At 28.7% G+C, this 21,627-nt stretch overlaps 3 protein-coding genes and 1 long non-coding RNA gene across 6 annotated transcripts; 3 read left to right on the top strand and 1 right to left on the bottom strand.

The window, feature by feature from the left end:
• Positions 1-108: 108 nt before the first annotated feature.
• LOC103579002 (40S ribosomal protein S10) lies at positions 109-1,695 on the top strand. The gene is made up of 3 exons (XM_008560276.3): positions 109-220; positions 661-804; positions 1,306-1,695. Exons 2-3 carry the CDS (start codon positions 661-663, stop codon positions 1,639-1,641), a joined length of 480 nt encoding a protein of 159 aa, XP_008558498.1. The 5' UTR covers positions 109-220; the 3' UTR covers positions 1,642-1,695.
• Positions 1,696-1,877: 182 nt separating this feature from the next.
• Positions 1,878-9,037, top strand: LOC103579003 (DNA polymerase theta). 2 transcript variants are annotated; one of them, XM_008560277.2, is made up of 2 exons: positions 1,878-2,085; positions 2,210-9,037. In XM_008560277.2, the coding sequence occupies exon 2, from the start codon at positions 2,355-2,357 to the stop codon at positions 8,925-8,927; it is 6,573 nt and encodes a 2,190-aa protein (XP_008558499.1). In that variant the 5' UTR covers positions 1,878-2,085; positions 2,210-2,354; the 3' UTR covers positions 8,928-9,037. The 2 variants fall into 2 exon arrangements, with proteins under 2 accessions (XP_008558499.1, XP_008558500.1); XM_008560278.2 differs by lacking the exon at positions 1,878-2,085 and having other exon boundaries at positions 3,238-3,304; positions 3,433-9,037.
• Positions 9,038-9,112: 75 nt separating this feature from the next.
• LOC103579004 (cleavage and polyadenylation specificity factor 73) lies at positions 9,113-12,613 on the bottom strand. Of its 2 annotated transcripts, none has more exons than XM_008560279.3 (2): positions 12,022-12,613; positions 9,113-11,609 (listed from the first exon to the last, which is right to left on the bottom strand). In XM_008560279.3, the coding sequence occupies exon 2, from the start codon at positions 11,584-11,586 to the stop codon at positions 9,520-9,522; it is 2,067 nt and encodes a 688-aa protein (XP_008558501.1). In that variant the 5' UTR covers positions 11,587-11,609; positions 12,022-12,613; the 3' UTR covers positions 9,113-9,519. The 2 variants fall into 2 exon arrangements, with proteins under 2 accessions (XP_008558501.1, XP_014299088.1); XM_014443602.2 differs by lacking the exon at positions 12,022-12,613 and adding an exon at positions 11,856-12,014.
• Positions 12,614-13,000: 387 nt separating this feature from the next.
• On the top strand, positions 13,001-15,291 carry LOC106693210 (uncharacterized). The gene is made up of 3 exons (XR_001345064.2): positions 13,001-14,376; positions 14,522-14,601; positions 14,668-15,291. It is a non-coding gene; the product is annotated as an uncharacterized LOC106693210 (long non-coding RNA).
• The last annotated feature ends 6,336 nt before the right edge of the window (positions 15,292-21,627 follow it).

The raw sequence follows: 21,627 nt of genomic DNA, 5'->3' as shown, positions 1-21,627 counted from the left end.
GAAATTAGTTTGAGATGATGCAAAAGTTGGCGTTGTATGTAAAAGGACAGAAGAGTCATCGGATTACCGACTGGATCATCGGAACAGAAATTACATAGTTTTGGGTCAATGCTTGAAAACATTCCTTTTACACGATTGCGCTAACGCCGCACGTTTGTTGTAGCAAATTTTTTAGTAAAAATCTACTTGCAATTCGTGCATCTTACAATATTTATTAAAAGTAAGACTTTTTTTTATGTTTTTCATTAGTTATATTATTATGTGACAATTTATTTTTGAGTTGTAAATGAATTTGTTATTATATTGATTGTAAAAAATTGTGTACTTTGGCAGATAACCTACAAATTTTCCTTCATTATTTAAAAAAAAATATCATCGTAGATTTTATTTCTTACTTATCATGTTATTAAAATTAAATATGAGTTTTCGTTTTTAATTTATTCTGGTGATTTAAATTTTAATTGTTAAAGTAAATCTTTGATAAGCCAACCTCACGAACAAATTGATGTCACTATCATGTTAAATTAAAATTAATAAGTGAATTCCTTACATGTGTTTACAAAAATATTTATTGTCTAATGGTTTTAAATTTATATTTTTAATAATAATGGTATTTAATAATATGTATTGATGTATTAATCTGTATATTTCAATTTTTAGATGTTGATGCCCAAGAAGAATCGTGTAGCAATCTATGAATACCTTTTCAAAGAAGGTGTAATGGTTGCAAAAAAAGATTACCATGCACCAAAACACCCGGAATTGGAAACTATTCCAAACCTTGAGGTCATCAAGGCCATGCAAGTAAACAAATTACTTATAAATATGTACTACATATTTTCTTTCTAACTATCCAACTTTTTTTATCTTTTAATTCTAGACTTGATTTGATACTTTTAGTCAAGATTTAAATTTGAATGAGTGTGAATGTAGCAGATATGAGACAAACTTTGAATTACAAATAACTAAAGGAAACAATTAAAAATATGAAAATAAAAAAATACACGTACTGATTCTTAAATTCTACAAATGCGCATTTTTTAAATTTTATTTAACTCGACTGTCAGCTACACTCACGCTCATAATTTATTATAAACTTTCATCTAGACAATAAATATCTATTGTTATAAATTTTAAACTGTAATTCGAAATACTCAATTCTACATGAAATAGATATTGTCATAGTATTATTTATTCTGATTAGCTTCTCAAAGTAAACATCGTTATTACTATTCAATGTTCAGTTTATACCTGCAGATTAAGATGTTACGAACTGATAATAAAATAATTATTTTGTTTAATTAGTCATTGAAATCCAGAGGATATGTCAAGGAACAGTTCGCATGGCGACACTTCTACTGGTATCTTACCAATGAGGGTATTGAATTTCTCCGTGGATACCTTCATTTACCACCAGAAATTGTTCCATCAACATTGAAGAGGCAGCCTCGCCCAGAAACATCCCGACCACGGCCTGCAGCATCCAAAAGCGAATCATCAAGACCTGCAGAAGACCGGGCTGGATACAGGCGTGGACCAGGTGGCCCTCCAGCTCCTGGTGATAAGAAAGCTGATATTGGTCCTGGTACCGCAGATCTTGAATTCCGTGGTGGATTTGGTCGTGGCAAAGCTCCACAATAAATTTTTAAATTGTATTAATACGAAAAAAAAATAAAAATTAAAAGATTAAATTTTTTTGTACGAGTGATTATTTATATTTGTATTGAGTTTTCATTTAATCATAAGCATTTAAATAGTTTTATATGTCAATAATATATTAAATTACACTTTTTGGAGTATACATATAAATATTTAACTAGTTTTTGTTGGTAAGTTAAATTTCTATTTTATTTTTATCAGTTGGCAATCAGCTGGCATCAAGACAGAATGTCGTTGATTTAAATTTAAAGACTAAACAATTTATTTTATTTATTTATATAACCTTATAATTTATTTATAATTAAGTAATATTTAATAATTAAAAAATTAAAACAACTAAATTAGAAATATGATTGTCCAAAATATTAATAAATTTAAGTAAAAATGTATATAAAAAAACTCCAAAAGTTTTCTAACCAACGAATCGTAAGTTTTTTAATTTTACCAAGTAAACATTGGATATAAATATATAAAATAATGCATATATTTTATATCACACCAACGGCCATTTTTTTAATGCAAAAAATTTATTAATTTATTTTGATTTTAGATTGGAGCTGAAACAAATAATAAATTTATAATAAGTATTTTTGGAGTAACATAAGTGATAAGAGCTGACTAATAAATTACCTTGATGATAAATAATAGAATATATATATATATATATAAAATAGTACACGTTTATTTTTATAAAAATGCAATCGATAGGTGATAAAACTCTTGGAGCATTTTTAAATGCAGACTTATCGAGTTTTAATAGTACACAACCGAGAAAGCGATTTAAAAAATCTTTTAGTGATATGACAAATAATTCTACTCATTTAAAAAATAATTTAGCTTGTAAAGAGGATACTGACCTAGCGCAATATTTTAAAGACAGTATTATATCATTTTCAAAAAATCCAGTGAGCCCAAGAAAATCTGGCACTCCAAAAAAATTTAATAGTCCAAGGAAACCTAGGAGTCCAAAAAAAATTAGCACACAAAAACCAGCTCTTGATATAGTTATTGAAACTGTAAAACCAAATCGCGTAAAAGAAAGAAATAATTCAGATATATTAAAATCAACAGAAGATTTAAATCATATTAAAAAAATACAAACTCCAAATGATCTAGGTGATAAAATTGAATCACATTGTCCTATTGTTAAAGAAGTGTTAGATGAGCCAGAACGATTAAAAGAACTTGATGATTCAGGTACCGATGATATGTTTAATATGAGCTTGGAGCTCACAAGGTCAAGATCAAATCGTAATTTAAAAAGCCAAAAATTATTTCGCAAAGCTAATCAATTAATATTGAATAGTGATGAGAAACCAAAGAATGACAATCCAGAATCATTGTCTTTAATGACAAATTCTAAAGAAAATTCTGTACTGGTACAACGTTTAAGTAATCAATCGAGTCAAGATCATATAGATATAAGAATAAGTCCAACAAGTAGTCAATTATCAATCAAAAGTAATGAAAGTAGTGATATAAGAACTCTTATAAAGTCACCATCAATTATTTCGAGTCAAGATCGTCTGAAATTAGTTTACTGGGGTTTACCATCAACAATTCTACGACAATATGAATCCCGTGGTCTTAATAGTATGTTTCCTTGGCAACTTGAATGTTTAAGTAACCCTGATACTATGGAAAGGTACAAGAATCTCGTTTATTCCGCACCAACATCAGCTGGAAAGACTTTAGTATCAGAAATATTAATAATTAAAAATATATTTGAACGTCGTAAAAAGGTAATATTTGTTTTACCTTTTGTTTCAGTAGTACGAGAAAAAATGTATTACTTTCAAGATCTTTTATCAGAAACTGGTGTCAAAGTTCAAGGTTTCATGGGAGGCGTTCATCCACCTGGAGGTTTTGCTGCAACAGACTTAGCAATAGCAACTATTGAAAAAGCAAATTCTTTAATAAATCAACTTATGGAAGAAAAAGGATTAGAAACTCTTGGTGCTGTTGTTATTGATGAATTACATCTTCTTGGTGATTCTCACAGGGGTTATTTATTAGAATTACTATTGACTAAATTGAAATATATGACTTTAAAAGAAGAACATGTTCACATACAGTTGATTGGAATGTCTGCAACACTTCCAAATCTCAGTTTATTGGCAAACTGGTTGGATGCTGAACTTTATAAAACGGATTTTCGTCCAGTGCCGTTGAAAGAACTTTGTAAAATTGGTACTACACTTTATGATAATCAGTTGAATAGTTTAAGAGAATTATATCCTCATTCAGAACTTTCAACTGATCCAGATAATATTATACAATTATGTTTAGAAACTGTGTTAGATAGTCACAGTGTATTGATTTTTTGTCCATCAAAACAATGGTGTGAATCTTTAGCACAACAAGTTGCTGGTGCGTTTTACAAAATAGGAAATCAAGATACTGAATTAGGTTGTAATTTACGTAATCAATTAAGTAAAGATGCTATTATGGAGACACTTGAACAATTAAAACGTACTCCCATTGGTTTGGATAAAGTATTGAGAAATACAGTATCATTTGGAGTAGCTTTTCATCATGCAGGTCTAACAATGGATGAACGTGATGTAATTGAAGGTGCTTTTCGTACTGGAGCATTAAGAGTACTTACTGCAACATCAACATTAAGTAGTGGAGTTAATTTACCAGCAAGAAGGGTCATCATACGTACACCAATGTTTCACGGACAAGTTATTGATACTCTGACATATAAACAAATGATCGGCAGAGCTGGACGAATGGGTAAAGATACTGCTGGTGAAAGTATTTTAGTTTGTAAGCCAATTGAAAAAAATACAGTATCAAATCTTTTAAAATCTGATTTAAAACCTATTGAATCATGTTTAGAAGGTTCTAGACTATTGGTTCGTGCTCTACTTGAAGCAGTTGCCAGTGAAGTTGCCTATACAATTAATGATATTGAAACTTATATGAGATGTACACTTTTAAAATTTACAAGTAACACAAGTCTAGTTGAAGAAATGACTAAAGAAGCAATTGAATTTTTGGTAAAAAATGAATTATTACTTATGCAAAAATCTGTTGATGGAATATGTCGATGGGTTGCTACTCAATTGGGAAAAGCTTGTTTAGCTGCTTCAGTACCACCGACCGATGGATTATTTTTATTTGAAGAACTTCAAAAAGCGCGAAGATGTTTTGTACTGGATACAGAACTTCATGTTATTTATTTAGTAACTCCATTTAATTCATCAAATCAAATCGGTCAAATTGATTGGTATACATTTTTAGAAATATGGAAAAATATATCAGAGAGTGAACGACGTGTTGGACAACTAGTTGGAGTTAGTGAGGCTTATTTATTGTCTGCTGTAAGATGTCCACCAAAGCCAAGTAAAACTTTGGATATTCATAAACGTTTTTTTTCAGCTTTGGCACTTCATGATCTTGTTAGAGAAGTATCTTTAAATGTTGTTTGCAGAAAATATGATTGTGTAAGAGGTGTTATTCAAAGTCTCCAGCAAACAGCTTCAACGTTTGCAGGAATGGTCACACAATTTTGTAAAAAACTTGGATGGAATTGTATTGAATTGTTGGTTTCACAGTTTCAAGCACGTTTACAATTTGGAGTTTGTAGAGAATTATTGGACCTTTTACGTTTACCGATGCTCAATGGATTAAGAGCAAGAAGTCTTTTTAAAGAAGGTATTACTACAGTAGCAGAGCTTGCTATTGCTGATGCAATGGATGTTGAACGTGCATTGTATAAAGCATTACCGTTTGAAAGTGAAAAAGAACAGTTTGGTGAGCATGAGAGTGAAGCAGCAAGAAGAAATGAAATGAGAACTGTTTTTGTAACTGGTAAAGATGGACTTACGCCAAGTGAAGCAGCTATTATGTTGGTCAATGAAGCTAGAGCTTTGGTACAGTGTGAATTGGGATTAGAACAAGTACAGTGGGATAAAAAGGATCAGTCTAGAAGAGCAACTGGATTAGAAGTATCAAAATCATTATCAGGTGTAAATCAAATAAGTCAATTGACAGAAGCTGTTGCTTTGTCTCGAGCTAATTCAGCACTCAGTAGTGGCAGTAATGTTTTGGAAAATGCTTTGATACCTTGTGCTCAACAAGAAATTCAATCTCAAGTTATGAATTCAAATAGAACTCAAGCTGAAAATCAAGAAGATGATACTGAAGATGATTTTGTTTTACTACTCAATACGCCAGATGTTATTGAAGATATAACTGATGATGAAGAAATGAATAATGATAAAAAAATTAATCAAGATAAATTTAAAAATGAAAAAATAGTCCAACAAATTCCAAAAGAAATTCCAGAAACAGTTACAACTCCCAGTTCCTTGATAACTTCAACTTCAAATAGAAGACGGTCATATTCACAGAGTCCAAGTTTATTTGGCGATAGTTTAGTTCTGGATACACAAGAGTGCAATCTTTTAGATCAAAATATCATAGACTTAGACGGTGTAGTATTTGATGATATACATTTTTCTGCTGAACAAGCAGCTAAAGCACAAAAACCAGAAACGAGTATGACCAAAGATAAATATAATAAACCTGAAGAGTTACGTAATCCAGAGACATCATCACAGTCAAGTTTTAAATCATTAGTTTGGAATGAAGATACTTGGAATAGTACAAGAGTTGGCCAGGATGACAATAAGCGTTTGCAAAATCAATTAGATTCATTTAAAAATTTAACAGAAACAACGGTAGAAATTTTAAGACAAGAAAATTTGAAAGATTGTAATCAGTATGGTACTCCAAAGAGAAAACGTTCTACTGACTCAAATTCAGAAAAAACTCCATTAGATAAATTACAAAGAGCTTCAAAAAGAAAGTACAGCTCACCTACTGCTGAAAAATCTCCAATAGCTAGTCTTATTACTTATGACACTAATCGAAGATCATCGACAGGTTCAAATAAGTCTGAAGATGACATTGTAAGTCCTTCTCAAACTCTCGAACCTTTTGGAACAGTTCAAAAAAATCGCACGAGAATTAAAATGATATCTATGAGAAGTCGTACTCAGAAAGCTTTACGACTAGGAGAAACTTCCGTTGTTAAATTGCAATCTAAAAATAACGTTGAATTAAATTCGATACCAACAACATCTAAAGCTAATCAAATTCAAGTAGAAGTACAAGTCCATAATGCTGCTCATTCTGATGATGATGATATGTTTTTATGTGATGATTGTAGTACAGCGAATGTTGCTCCAATTTTAGATAAAAAAATTCCAAAGACTACTTATGTACTTACTGAAAAACCAGTTGCATTAAAAAATAAACATAATAAGATTGATGATAAAAAATTGTTGTTGAAAGAATTATCAATTGTAAATATATCGGATAGGATTAAATTTAATGAATTTAAATTTGAAATTGGTGGCAAAGAAGAAATTGCATTGGCATTAGCATGTGAAATATTTTCATATGATACTGTAGGTATTGGAACTAAAATTATAAACAATGAAGCTTATCAAGATTTTAAAAGACGACTAAAAAATACCGATGGTATTTATGATGATAAAAAACTTTGTGGAGTTTCAATAACATGGGGTGAAAATATTTATTATCTTCCATTTGAAAATGTTCGTGAAAATAATCGTGTACCTGTTAAAGAACGTATGTCATTTCTAACAGAATTATTATCAACTAAAACATTAACTGTCAAATGTTTTCAACTTAAAGAAATTTATAAAACACTTTATAAATGTTGCGGTTTAACACCTTCATGTAAATTTATCGATCCAACTATCGCAAATTGGCTATTAAATTCAGATGTAACTTATAACAATTTTGAAGAATTGGTTAAAGAAAATTTACCAGAAAGTAAAATCCATCTAAATAATATAAAACGTACTCCGAATGATATTGGACCAGGTATGAATGTCAGAAGTGAAGTACCAAGTAAAATAAGAGCTTGCACTGAAGCTTTATTGACTTGGTTTCTTTTAGACGACCTTAAAAAAAAGTTGGAAGCTCAAGATCCTGTTTTATTGGATACTTTTAAACATGTGGAAATGGGAGTAATACCATTGTTGGCTCGTATGGAATTAACAGGATTAGGAATAAATCTTGAGCCACTTGAAGAATTATCTAAAGCAATTCTTGATGAAATGTCACAGCTTGAAAAGCAAGCTTATAGTTTAGCTGGAAAAAAATTTAATTTTTTATCACCTCGAGGCGTTTTAGAAGTTCTTGGTTTAAACAAAGGTAAAAAAGTATGTGCCAATAAAGCAGTACTTGAACAATGCGATCATCCAATAGCTAAAATGATAATATACTGGAGAAAATTAAATACTATTCATATAAAAAATATTTGTCCTTTACTAAACAATGCCAAAGGATCCAGTAGAATACATGGAAATTGTTGCACTACAACAGTGACAGGACGAATTGTTATGAATGAACCAAATCTTCAAAATGTTCCTCGAGATTTCAATGCACCAGACAACAGTAAACTCATCAGTATTCGTACTGCATTCGTATCTGCATTAGACAATGTTTTATTGTCTGCTGATTACTGTCAACTAGAACTACGAATACTAGCCTATTTATCCAAAGAACCAAAACTATGTAGTGTATTAAAAAAACCTGGAGATGTTTTTAAAAATATTGCAGCACGTTGGTACAATACAACTGAGTCAAGGGTTGATGATACCATGAGACAAAGAGCTAAACAATTGTGTTACGGTATGATTTATGGAATGGGAATTAAAACACTGGCTGAGACACTTCAAGTAGATGAGGCTGAAGCTCGTGAATTTCTGGAGACTTTTATGGGCGCTTATCCTGGTATTCAAAAATGGTTAATTGAAGCTGTTGAAGAAGCTAGAAAACAAGGATACGTTACAACACTAATGAAACGTCGAAGATTGTTGCCAGATCTCAATAACGAATCATCTGGATTGAAAAGGCAGGCTGAGAGGCAAGCTGTCAATACTAAAATTCAAGGATCTGCTGCAGATATTGCAAAAAAAGCAATGATACTTATTGATGAGAGGCTGAGGAAGGAATTTCCTGATATGATGATGGTCTTTTCTGGAGCAACTGCTAAGCGAAAACTTCGACGCAGTAGAGACACTTCACCTAAAGGTGCTTATTTAGTTCTTCATCTTCACGATGAATTAATTTATGAAGTTAATGTGACAAATGTTGATAAAGTTGCGAAAATTGTTAAAGAGTCTATGGAACATGCTTATTCGTTGTCTGTTCCTCTACCTGTTAAGGTCAAAATTGGATCTACTTGGGGTGAATTAAAAGAATACAAGTTTGATACTTAATAATTAAATGATAATAATAATTAATAGTCTTCAGTTCAGTTGATTTGTAAATATTTTATTTTTTCTATTACTGTCTTTTTTTTTTTATTGTAAATATTTTATTTTATTATTCAAAATCAATTTGATATACATAATTTTTTTAATAATTTATTCGCTATTAAAAATCAAATCATGGAAAAAATATATATTTGTATAAAAATTATTATTTTATTGTAAGATTTGTATACAGTGTAAGATAAATCAAGTTGTTTTAATATTATTGTGTAAAAAAAAATATTGTCATATAAATTGTTTTTATTTATTTCATATTTAAATCCTAATGTATTACTTATATAATAATTATAAGTATTATTGTTATTATTATTATTATTATTATTATTATTATTATTATTATTATTATTATTATTATTAGATTCAAAATAAAATCTAGAAATTAAATCGCAAAAATTAATTGAAAATTTTAAACCAAATAATAATCAATAATGATGGATACTTACAAACAAAAAGGTAATTTTATTTTAAATACAAAATTATTGATACATGAACAATAACTCTAGTCGCATGATATAAAAATAAATAAAAATGAACTAAATTATATTGAATCACAAGGTGGTGCAAGAGATTGATAAAGTTTTGATACAGCAGTCTGTACTATTTGTTGAAAAGTTTCATCCTCAATACAAGAAACATCAAGACTGACAAGATCAATATGAGCTTTTTTGTTGTTAACAGTGACATATAATTTTTCACCTCGGAATATCTTTGGTACAGAGTCTTCACCAAACATCTCTTGGAGCATTTCAATAAGACACTCTTTGAAATGCATACGATCCATTTTTGTTGGTGCAGATAGTGTTTTAGGAGGTGCTGTATCCATCATTTCAGCTTGAAGAAGTGCTGTAAGAACAGCATCAGCATACATATCATTAACAGGACTAGCAACCCATTCCATTATTATTATTTTACCCTCCACAATAAGATCAACACATTTAAAAACACGCATTTTTTTATCATCAATAATATCAATATTTCCAGCGATCTGAGTAAGAAGATGCTTAAGAACTGGCAATGAAGCATTGAAATGAATACCTTGACGTTCAACAACCTGACTCATACTCATATCCGTGTACTTTGAAAGGTCTGATGGTGCCAATAGATGATAATTAAAATTTCTCTTAACTAAAATACCAGATAAAATTTCTTTTGGCTTTGGTGTATTCATAGCAAGTGTTCCCATAACTTTAGCTGTCTTTTCACCACGGAAATTAAGTTCAACAGCAACTGTATTACGTGGATTGTGTATCTCCATTGTAGTATTAGGATCATCTTCATACTCACGTTGTAATGCAGCTTTAAGACGACTCATTTCATTTTGTTCACCGTGCACTAATATTACATGAGGTGGTTTTAAAGTTCTAATAAATTCAGATGTTTGTTGATAATCAGTGTGAGCAGAAAATGAAATATAATCAACAGACATTTTAAGTGGTAGCTTCTGGCCACTCATTGTTGTAATTTCTTCAGGTTCTGATAATATTGTTTTAGCTAATGTTCCCTCAACACAATATCCAGCAATAATAACACCATTTTTTGAATCTGTACACCAGGACTCAAATAATTCCCGTGATAATCCACTTTGCATCATACCCGGCGATGCCATTACTACACAAGGACCAATGTCATCGAAATGATCAATTCCTTTTAGATTTGATATATGTTTAAATACAAATGGATTATTAATAGCTATCTGTCTACGAATTTTGTCATTCATAGCATTAACATAAGTTTGATAAACTGCCATACATTTTTTAGCAAGTGATGATGCATAATAAATAGGTATTTCATGAAGCTCTGGATGTTGGCTCCAATACTCATCTAAAATTAATAGCAATTCTTGAGCTCGACCAAGAGCAAAAACAGGAATCAGACATCTACCACCTCGATTAACTATTTCGTGAACTAAATTAGTAAATCTATTTTCACGATCTTCTCTTTTTTCGTGAATATGTGTACCGTAAGTTGATTCAGTTATCAAAACATCTGGATGAACATTTGGAATTTCAGCAGCCATTAAATGACGATCTTCTTGTCTACTAAAATCTCCAGTATAAAGAGTTTTAACACCAGCTATTTCAATCATAAACATTGCCGCACCTAATACATGTCCTGCATTGTAAGCCCAAAATTTAATTCCAAAAACATCTTTTTCTTCATGAAAATTAATTGTTTCTATTTTGTCCATACTTGATTCTAAATCTGATTCAGTATATAACATCTGTTCAGTAGCTATGTTGCTTACTTTAATGTAATCTGATAGTAACCAACGATAAATAGCTTTTGTCGCGTGTGTCATAAAACAACGGCCTTTAAAACTTGTTTTTTGTAGAAACCATGGTAAAGCACCACAGTGGTCCAAATGAAAATGTGATATTAATAATAAATCTATTTCATCTGCTTCAACTAAATCTACGAATGGTAGAGCATCCATTCCTGATAATCCTGGATGAATACCACAGTCAAGCATTATTTTTTTACCTTTAAATTCAAGCATTATACAAGATCTTCCTACTTCTTGACCAGCACCCAATGGTTTTATTGATAATAAATCACTTTCTTCAGCTGGAACTTGAGTGTCTACTGTTTTACGTTTTGTTCCCATTATTGAAAAATATTAATGATATTCTGTAAATAAGACACATTCATTATTACATCAAGATTAAAATTTTTCCATCATAAATATAATTAGTCAGGCAGTAATTCAATACATTGAATTTTATGTTTAAAATTTGTGTGAATATAACAGACATGAGACAATTTATACATTTTAAATAAATAATTAAATAAATTAAAATGATAAAATTGAAAAAAATCCGTGTATTGATTATTCATTGATCTAAATACGCATTTTTTAATTTTTATTCTACTTACATTTTATTTATTTATTCCAACATATAAAAAAATGCCACTTGTCAATTATATTCACATTCATTTAAAATTTTTATATTTTATAAAAAATTTTTTATCAAAATTTAAATATTTAAAACTTAAAATCAATTAAAAGTAAATCAATATGTATATTTATGTTATTACATACTTTTGATTGATTCAAAAAATTTCAGGTTAAAATAAAAATATTTTATGTTTATTATGGAGGGTAGAGCTGAGCAAAGTCAGCCCCTTCTAATTTTTTTTTGACACTTTTTTGGATTTTGATTGTAATAAATCGTTTGTTCGTCGTTTGTCCTTGAATGTTCGTCATTAATAATTATTTGTCCTAATTTTGTTTATTTATAAAAAATTAAATAATAACTGATTGTTTAGTTAGCCCCCCCCCCCCTATGCAAATTATAATTTTATTCTATCATATTTGGTCTATAATTATCTATAAACGTTTGTCCGATCATTAATTGTGTTTGTCCTATTGTTAAATTGTCTGTTTTTATGTTAATTTGTAGTTTTTAATTAGTTATATATTCATATGTGTGGAACACTTGTCTTGCGCATGCGCGCATTTAATGATGAAGGCGGGTAATTTAAAAAAAAAATAAGCAATGACAAAAAAAGTTAATCCGTCTCAGGCTCAGAAGGATTTAAGGTCTTTTGAAGTATTGTTCACGCGTAATTATTACCCTATTTAATTAATTACATCCTGGTCCAGCACCAACTCGATTTAATACAGTCTCATATGGTAAGCGTGATAATATTAATTTCGTTTTACACCGAACTATGTTATGAAGATTAAGTATATTATGGAAACATCGCTAGAACCGATACCGCAATTATAACTAAATATTAGTCTCATTATCCTTTCAATTGCTTATTGAACTTATTAAAATCGATAAGATTAATATTACTCTACAAATCTGATAAAGCAAGAAATTCCAGGGACAGCCTGCGGTGTCAATCGGGTTACAGACTTTTTTTATAAATGATACATCAATTAAAATTTTTCTCCAAGTATTTTTTCGGATTTCGCAGTTTCTCCGTAATTATAATTTATAGATCTCATGAAAGTCACAGATGCATGAATTGTCGTTGTAGAAATGAAACAATTTCATCTAAGTACGCCTTAATGTTTATAATTTTATGGTTTTTTTTCATTATATCTAATAAGTCATATTCATATATTTTTTATCAATTATTGTCTATAATTACAGTATAAAGTAGTTTTTCAAGTGATGCCGTATAATCTTGAAACATCATTTCAATAATAACAACGTTCCATATTCATAAATATAATTTAAATATACTTATATAAAATTTACAAAAATATAACCCCACTTATGTATTAGAAAGTCAAAAATAACCTACTACTTATTGTTTTATTTATTTTCAAATGAAATTAGCATTCGCCATTTGTTAACAATAACTATTAACATAGAAATATGGTAATCAGTTTTTTAATGAGTAATTCAAAATATTTGTAAGAATAATTGGTACTTTCTTATTTCGATTTTTTCCCAACAAAAAGTTCATGTTGTCATTGATGATCAACATATCGAAAAAGAATCTAATAGTTTATTGCCATAGATTTGGCCGACAAAGTTATGCTTTTTTTTTTTTTTTTTAATGAATTGAAAATTTTTTTTTTTTAGATTATTGCATTTTCATAAGAAAATTTTCTCATCTTGAAACTGTGTGGCATGTTTTTCTCATTTAAGTATTATTTACTTGAAATATTTTCGAGTGACAATTAATTGTTATTATTATTATAAAATGGAGTCGACTGGAAATAAAATATGATTGAAAAACTGTTTATAGTGTTTTGCTTAAATGAAAAATTAACAATTCTTCATGGATCGGAAAATGTTTTAGGGATGGAGTAAAATTTTTGATCTGATATGGGATTTGAATCATTAGTTGAAAAACAATTTTCTAAACTTATTTCTGATGAAATAATCAAATCTGGTAATGTACCCATTACAGCGCAAAACAAAAGCAAGGTTTAAAGGGTGGTGCTAAAAGTATTAAAATAAAAAAAAAAGATTTATTTAAGAAGAAATGTTGTGTCTATTATACTTTTTCTCTTCACTGTGAATTACAAGTAAATAAAAAATTTCGTTGTTCTCAATCAAATCTATTACGATTAATCAAGTTAAGATTATTTCTTTCATTCTTGTAATAAGTTTTGTTAGCACACATATTAATGTTATCAGCAATGAAAATAAAATTGAAATTAATATTTTTTTTTTTAAATTCAAGTGACATTTGTCTAATTATATGGTTAATATGTTAAAATAATATACGTAGTCGAGAGAACTCTATTGTCATAATTTCATAGCTACTGCGGTTAGTTAAGAAATAGTTTCACTAGAATCAAGAATCGTTTAATTTAAAAAAAAAAAAAAAATATATATATATATATATATATACAAATCTACTTTATTTAAAATAGATATAGGGTCCATATATAAAAAGATGTATTAATGTCTATTCATCTATTAATGAGGTATCATGTTCATGACTGTAAAAATAAAAATAATTTTTGTGAAATTTAAAAATGAATTTATTTCTGTTGACTTGATAATTTCGCATTTTTTAGCTATTGTTGATATATATTTTAATTGTGAATTTTTTATTTTTAAACAATACAGAAGAGAGCAAGCCTTCGGAAACTTTTTTATATAAATTAAAATAATTAAAAATTAAATTTATGAAATAAAAATTTGAAAAAGTAAGTAAATTTTTTTTTTTAATTTCGTGTGCATTTTTTGATGTAATTATTTTTTACAATATTCAGATTGTTTCTACATAAAAATTTTTAATCGTCAGATGTCAGCTATTTTCGGTGTCACGAAATACAAATCTGTAAAAATAAGTGATTAAAAAAGAAATGAGTTACTTAGAGGTTGCTATATAAAATTTAATTAATAATTAATCATAATAAATATGTTAAACTAAGTGCTTGTTTTGATGACGTTGCATCTTTCTTGAGTGAAATCTTGAATAATATTATAATAGTAAAAATTACAGGTTATGAATGAAAATTAAAAATTTTCATTAATTATATGTTGTTGTAAACTTCTATAAATTCTTATTTACTAGATTCCATTCTACCTTCAAAAACCTCTACTTCGTTGATTATCGAGTGTATGATTAAATAGGAACAGGAATTATAAATATTGTTATTAGCACTATCATTGATAAATAAATATTTATCTTCAAAAAAAAATTATTTTTCACTTTATTGAATTATTATTTTGTGTCTGATTGAAAAAACGTATTGCTATATAAATATCTTCAATATAGGGAATATGAATATTTATTTTACATACATTTGATTTTTGGAACATTGTTATTATTTATTGAGATGATTAAATTTATTATTTTTAATGTACATGAATGATTTTCACACATAATTCTATTCAGGATTCTGCAAATTATCTAAAATACAAAATTGATTGTTTTAATCTTTAATTATTAACAATAGTAAAAATAAAAAAAATTATTTCAGTATATAATTTACACATGTGGACAATTTTATTTTTATAACTTAATCTTAATCTATATATATATATAGTTATTAAAATTATCTCATGATTGATGGCATTTTTTTTCTTAATTTTTTATCAACAAATTAATGACACTGAAATTAGCCAGCGTCTAATAATTTTTGGATTTTTTTAAAATTCTATAGTTTTTAAAATTTTCTACATGTGCATATGTTTAATTTGGTTTTTCTTCAAATATAATTGTTGGAAAAAAAAAAAAAAAATCGAAAATTGTTAATTGTCTCCAAACTTCAGGATCATGTAAATAAATATTGAATTGGCATCATATTTGTAGTCAATGCAATAAATAATTCTTGAGCGTTCGTCAATAGTATAAAAATGAATAATTATTAATTAAAAAGAGTAAAACATTAATAGAATATTTATCGTAGCATTGTACATATCTCAGTAAATAGTCTTTATAAATATTTTAATTGAAATAAAAAATTTACATTATTTCCAGCTTTATGTACATGTTATAGCTACATGTCCGTGAAATGAATTTTCATTCGAAGTTTGCTTATACTATAAATAATTTATTTATTTATTATTGATATAAAATGATATGAAATAACATTTATTATTCTGTATTCAATATTATATTTTTGATTTCTTCATATATAATTATTTATAAGAAATGTAACATTAAAATAAAATTAACATAATAATTTCACAAGACGTAAATTTAATAGTATTTTCATTATTGCTGTATTATTCTAAAATATAATAAACTCCGTGGGGTTCAACTTCAGTACTGAGAGCTGCAGATTCTGGTTTAGCTGAAGAATTATTGTAAATTTGCCAACTGCCCGACAATCGTCGACAGTAAGCAAAATAATGACCAGTTCGATACGCTGCTACTCCAGATAATCTAAAAATCAATCAGTATTTCAAAAGTTAGTCATAATTGTAGACATAAAATTAAATATTGTTAAAAGCAATAAGTATACCGGTAACTTAGAGTAGTTTCAGACCTATTATCTGTTATTTTTAAGTTTAAATGAATAGGAAATTGACTTAATTTACATCTTTTGCCACTTGATGCATTGATATTGCCACGTATATCTAATTCTAAAAATAAATACTCTTTAGGAACAGTAACACGGGTTGCTTTTGCTTTGTTACAAAACCGACACTGAACATTAAAGATTTTATTGTAGAAACTTAAAGCTTTTTCGAGAGCAATAAATCCACAACGATCAATCGTTTTATGATTGACAGTAAGAACTGGCAAAGCTTGAGTGTGTACTTGACACGAAGAATTTGAACAAAATGAAGTTTCGATGACGCTTGGCGCATTTTTAAGTAAAGTTTGCCACAACTTGCTGATATTATCATAACAATTAATAGTGGGAGAAACATTAATTTTCATCATGTCTTTTTCTTCTAATTGTTTTTTATCTACAATAGAAACATTATAAATAGGATGTAAAATAGACATGCGTTGTTGATAAATTTCTTTTGTTGGTCCTTTTTTCATAAAGTCATTCAAAAATTTAAATACAGGAATATCTAAATTTGTGATATATTTATGAAAACGTGTACTATCTAACGCGCCAACAAATATCAATTGAATTATTGTGTCAAAAGGACAAGTATTAAGTGCTGTCCATTTTTTTCCATTAAATACAACTGGACCACTCTTGTTACCATTACCTAGTAAGAAAATTTTAGTTTTTTTCACGTCCACTAAATTATTTCGTAGTTTAATTTCAGGGAAATTTTGAAAATATAGACCAACTTCTTTATTAATGGATTTTTGTTGAACCATAGCTTCAACAGCTGCTGATAAAGACCCGCTATGTTGTTTCATAGTTAATAATTCCGGAGTATTTTTTTTATTGTCATTCTCAATCACTTTTGATAAATTATTAGGATTTCTCAATTTAATAACATCATTTCGATGGTGATAACTTTTTGATAATAATATATTTAAACCATCATTAGGATCCCCAGCATCAGTGGTAGCAATACTAATGTCTTGTTCATGATGATTCTTTGATAATAACATATTCAAATTATTATTAACGTCTTTAGCAGCATCGGAGGTAATAATACTATCTTGATCATGAAGATCCTTTGATAATAATGTAATTAAAGTATTATTATCATCTCCAGTATGAGCGGCAGCGATAATATCTTCATCGTGACGATTCCTTGATGATATTGCAGTTAGACTGTTATAATTTTTTGTTATAGTGGAACTAATATTAATAATTTTGTTTGCATCATTTTTTTCCTCCAAATAGTTTGCACTATAATTGTGATCAATATGACTCTCTGAGAGATTTACAGAATAATTTAAGCCATCTTTGTCTTTCAACGGGCTTACAGAATCACTTTGATCATCTTTATCCATTGATGAGTTCACGTAATCATCTATCCAGTCGTAATCGTTTGAACTTCCATCCTTTCCCAACCCCTTCCAATTTTCAAACAAATTTTCATCTTTTGGTTTGTTTAATTCTTCTTCAGAACAATTATCGACCACGAACTTTGTCAATTTTGAACGAAATATATTTACACCACCTAAAAGATCAACAATATGTAATTTCAGAAATTTGATTTCTGTTGTAGGTAATTTTACTTTTTTTTTCAAATTCATTTTTAAATCTTTGAAATCAGCCTCTATATAACTAGACGTTGCTCGTGGCATCGTATCAGGTGTGCACACATTTGTCCAAAGTGGAAACTCTTTGATTATTTCAACAAGTCTAACATATAGTTTAGGCATATAAAAACTGTTAAGCTTGCTTCCAGTGAAGATTATAGTATTAGCTTTTTTACAGAGATTATCAATCCATACTAAGAGAGCTAAAGACCATCCATTCTTATCGACACCACACGATGATTGATCGAAAATCATAGTTTTTTCTGTGTCAATTTCAATAGAATCAATAACTGTCAAGTCAGGATTACAAATTGAAATGAACTTTTCTAATTGATTTCTAGCTTCTACTGGAGTAATTATACAGTCATCAGACACAGAAATAATTGAATCTTCAAACTCAGTACCAGATACGATTAATGTCAAGATAAAAATTCCTTCCAGTTGAGATAATCGTTTACAATCAATCATAAGTGCTGTACAATAGAGATAAAAAGATTTTACAATTTTATGAAGCACTGATTGAAAACATTCCCATCTGCTGACAGAATGAATAAAGTGTGCTGTGTCCAAGCGTATGAAAGTGCGCGGTTCTAAATTTGTATTACCTATCAGATTTTCAAAACAGAAATTAATATATTCCTTCAGAGATTTACCATTGAATGAATCTGACATTGCATTTAGAAGTGCTTTAGATCCATCAGAGACTGCTTCGCGTGGTGGATTAACTTTCTGGACCCACCTTGAAAGCCAAAAAGAAATAAACTTGGCATCATGGGTTTCTGATAACATCTGATAAACTGAGATGGAAGTGCCTTTAAAGTTAATCACGACTTGATACAAAAATATATAACCAGTTTTTTTATCTCGAGAGTCAGTCAATTTTTTCACTAAACCACCAGTCGCATCTATGCATATTGATGAATATTTCCGGTAAATGCGCAGATATTCTGCATAAGTGTGGAACTGAGTTGGAGTTGCATAAAATGAGTAGAATGGGGTATCACCAATTGCTAAAATAGAATTCGCAAAGCATGGATCTTCGTTCATCTTGCGTATAGTTAATATAACATCTCTTCGATCATCAGGTTTTATCCCAAGTTCTTTGTCCGAAGCTTCTTTTTTGGCTTGATGTAGAGTACTCGAATCATATAAAAACGGTGATCCGGTATCTCCTGGTTTCAAAATTTTTTCGGCTTCTTCTTTTCGTCAAGCCAATACACCTGTGCGCAGTAATCTTTCTTGAACACCATTCCGTTTCTTACCATTAAGAGGACGTTTGACATCAGCGTGCTTTGAAAATCTTGTATCTCGACACTTCATGGTTATGAAGACAGGACCTTCATCTCCAGGAGGATTTTTAATTATTCCGAAAAGAGGATTTCGACAAGTGCGATCTCTACAACGTCCAGTCATGACTGCATAATTACTGCCACTTTCATGGATTTTACCCCGTTTAAAAACAAACGCACATTTGAGGCGATACTGCTCCCAAAAAGCAAATGAAACAATATTGGTCCATACACCAGGTTTAAATCCAGGATATCTCCGTCCATTACAAATAAGTGGTTCATCACGTTTCATTTCATTCCATTGCTCTCTTGTGATTAATACATCGAAATTTTCACGCTCATCATCATCGTCACACTCGTTAGAATCAAAATCCTTGATATCACCATCTTCATCCTTTTCATTATCATCTAAATCATACGTGGTGTCAACGTCATCATGATCATGAGTTGAATCATTCAGCTTATGAGAAATTCCTTCTTTATTATGGATGAAAATTCCGCATTCTTCTCGAGCGAGAGTTGAAATTTTTCTTCGATCTTGTCGTACATTAATTCGTACAGCATCAACAGTCCACAATCCTTGGATTTCGATGTCATTGGCAATGCTTTTCCATACAGATGAGGAATGCTGTGGTAATTTGTCTGTAGTAAAGTGTGTTATGTATTTTTTCAATACACGAACTGCTAAAGTGACAGGTACTGCTGATACCGCTGGCATTATTAAAATTTGCTGCTGAGTATATTCTAAAAAAAAAAAAAGAAAAAAAGTATTAATAATTAAATAAGTAATTTTTGATAGTTTTTGTGTGGTTGAGATGACTTACTTATTAATGATTATACAGCATATTTATAACAAGCAATAGTTTTTAAATCAACTATTTAAAATATAAATAAATAATGTATTTATTAGAAGAAATAACGCATTTAAGTTGGAAAAAGAATTATTTGTTTAGATATAAATTATAAAATTATTAATTTTTAATAGCGTATAACAATGTAATGATTGTCGTTCGTCATTTGTTTGGAAATACTGATACAATCTAACACAAAAACGTATATATGTATAAATATACACGTATGTCTATTAAAAAATACTAGCAAAATCGTAAATAAAAAAACTAAAAAACTTTTCAATTTAATATTTTATACGATTTACATCATTTATAAATTATTTATACTTTAACATTTTAAATTGACATCAATAAATAATTGGTTAAGCACAGAATTCCGATAGAAAATGAATTTATCGACTTATGATTAATTTACAATCTTTTATTTTATATCAATAAAATTTTAACAGTAATAAAACTTACCATACAAATAAATAAAACGAAATAATTATTTTTATAAATAATCAAATTGGATATTTTCATTCTTAAGTTAAATCGGCACAGAAATACACTCGTAGTATTCATTATATTAAATGTAAATGTCTTATGTCGAAAATTTAATAACCTGTAATACAAAAAAATATTTATAAACATAAATTTAATGAGTATATAAAATGAATGTATGAAATAAAAAAAAATTGATTGAATTTATTGTTATGTGAGTCAATACTGATTAAAAAGTAATGGATCATCATTGAATAAAAAAAAAAATTTTATGCACTCATGAATAAAAAAGATACAACTGCACATTTACTTGACTAATGTTCAAATAAGTTCATTAAAGCTTTGGAAGATCCGGATATAAGGTCGTGTCTCGCGCCAAGTACACGTTCAAACACATATATATATATATATGCGAAACGTGGCGGCGCGAATCGATCGTATCTATACCGGTGTCATACGCCTGCTCATCTATTCAGCTTGATAAATATTTCAAGCTGTATACTAGCTTTTTAACAGAGCTCTTATTTTATCTGCTTTTTGCATGGTTTTAGCACTAAAAGTATTCACTAAAAAAAAAAAAATAAGTAAACAAATAGATGTCTCTTAAATTTTCACAATCATAATGTTTTAATTATTTATTTTAGTTTTTAGTTATGCATAAGGAGTACTGTATAGTTATGCTAAAAATGTCTTTATTCTAAGTATACAATTAAATTATTACTCCAATCTGTCCAAGACAATTTTTAATTTATTATATAATAATAATAGCTCTACTCTACTTTAATTAAAACGAAAATTCTAATTGTAATAAAAATTGAACTTAATAAATCGACAAGTCTTTTAATCTTACTCTTAAATTTACAGCTTAGTATGTGACATTAGTCACATTAATAATGGCCAACATCTCATTTCGGTGATTTTATCTGTCGGCCCATTATTTTATAAAATCAATTAAAAATAAGTGGGTTACGGTTT

Source organism: Microplitis demolitor, chromosome 8, assembly GCF_026212275.2.
Source record: "Microplitis demolitor isolate Queensland-Clemson2020A chromosome 8, iyMicDemo2.1a, whole genome shotgun sequence".
Lineage (NCBI taxonomy): Eukaryota > Metazoa > Arthropoda > Insecta > Hymenoptera > Braconidae > Microplitis > Microplitis demolitor.
The sequence above is the reverse complement of the archived record's forward strand: the minus strand, read 5'-3'. Positions and strand labels throughout refer to the sequence as shown.

What these genes read in the sequence shown, in the direction of transcription:
- LOC103579002 (XM_008560276.3), top strand. Translation starts at nt 661, where the DNA reads ATGTTGATGCCCAAGAAGAATCGTGTAGCAATCTATGAATACCTTTTC. An exon ending in AGGTCATCAAGGCCATGCAA is followed by an intron (nt 805 to 1,305) that starts GTAAACAAATTA and finishes TTGTTTAATTAG; the next exon opens with TCATTGAAATCCAGAGGATA.
- LOC103579003 (XM_008560277.2), top strand. Translation starts at nt 2,355, where the DNA reads ATGCAATCGATAGGTGATAAAACTCTTGGAGCATTTTTAAATGCAGAC.
- LOC103579004 (XM_008560279.3), bottom strand. Translation starts at nt 11,586, where the DNA reads ATGGGAACAAAACGTAAAACAGTAGACACTCAAGTTCCAGCTGAAGAA.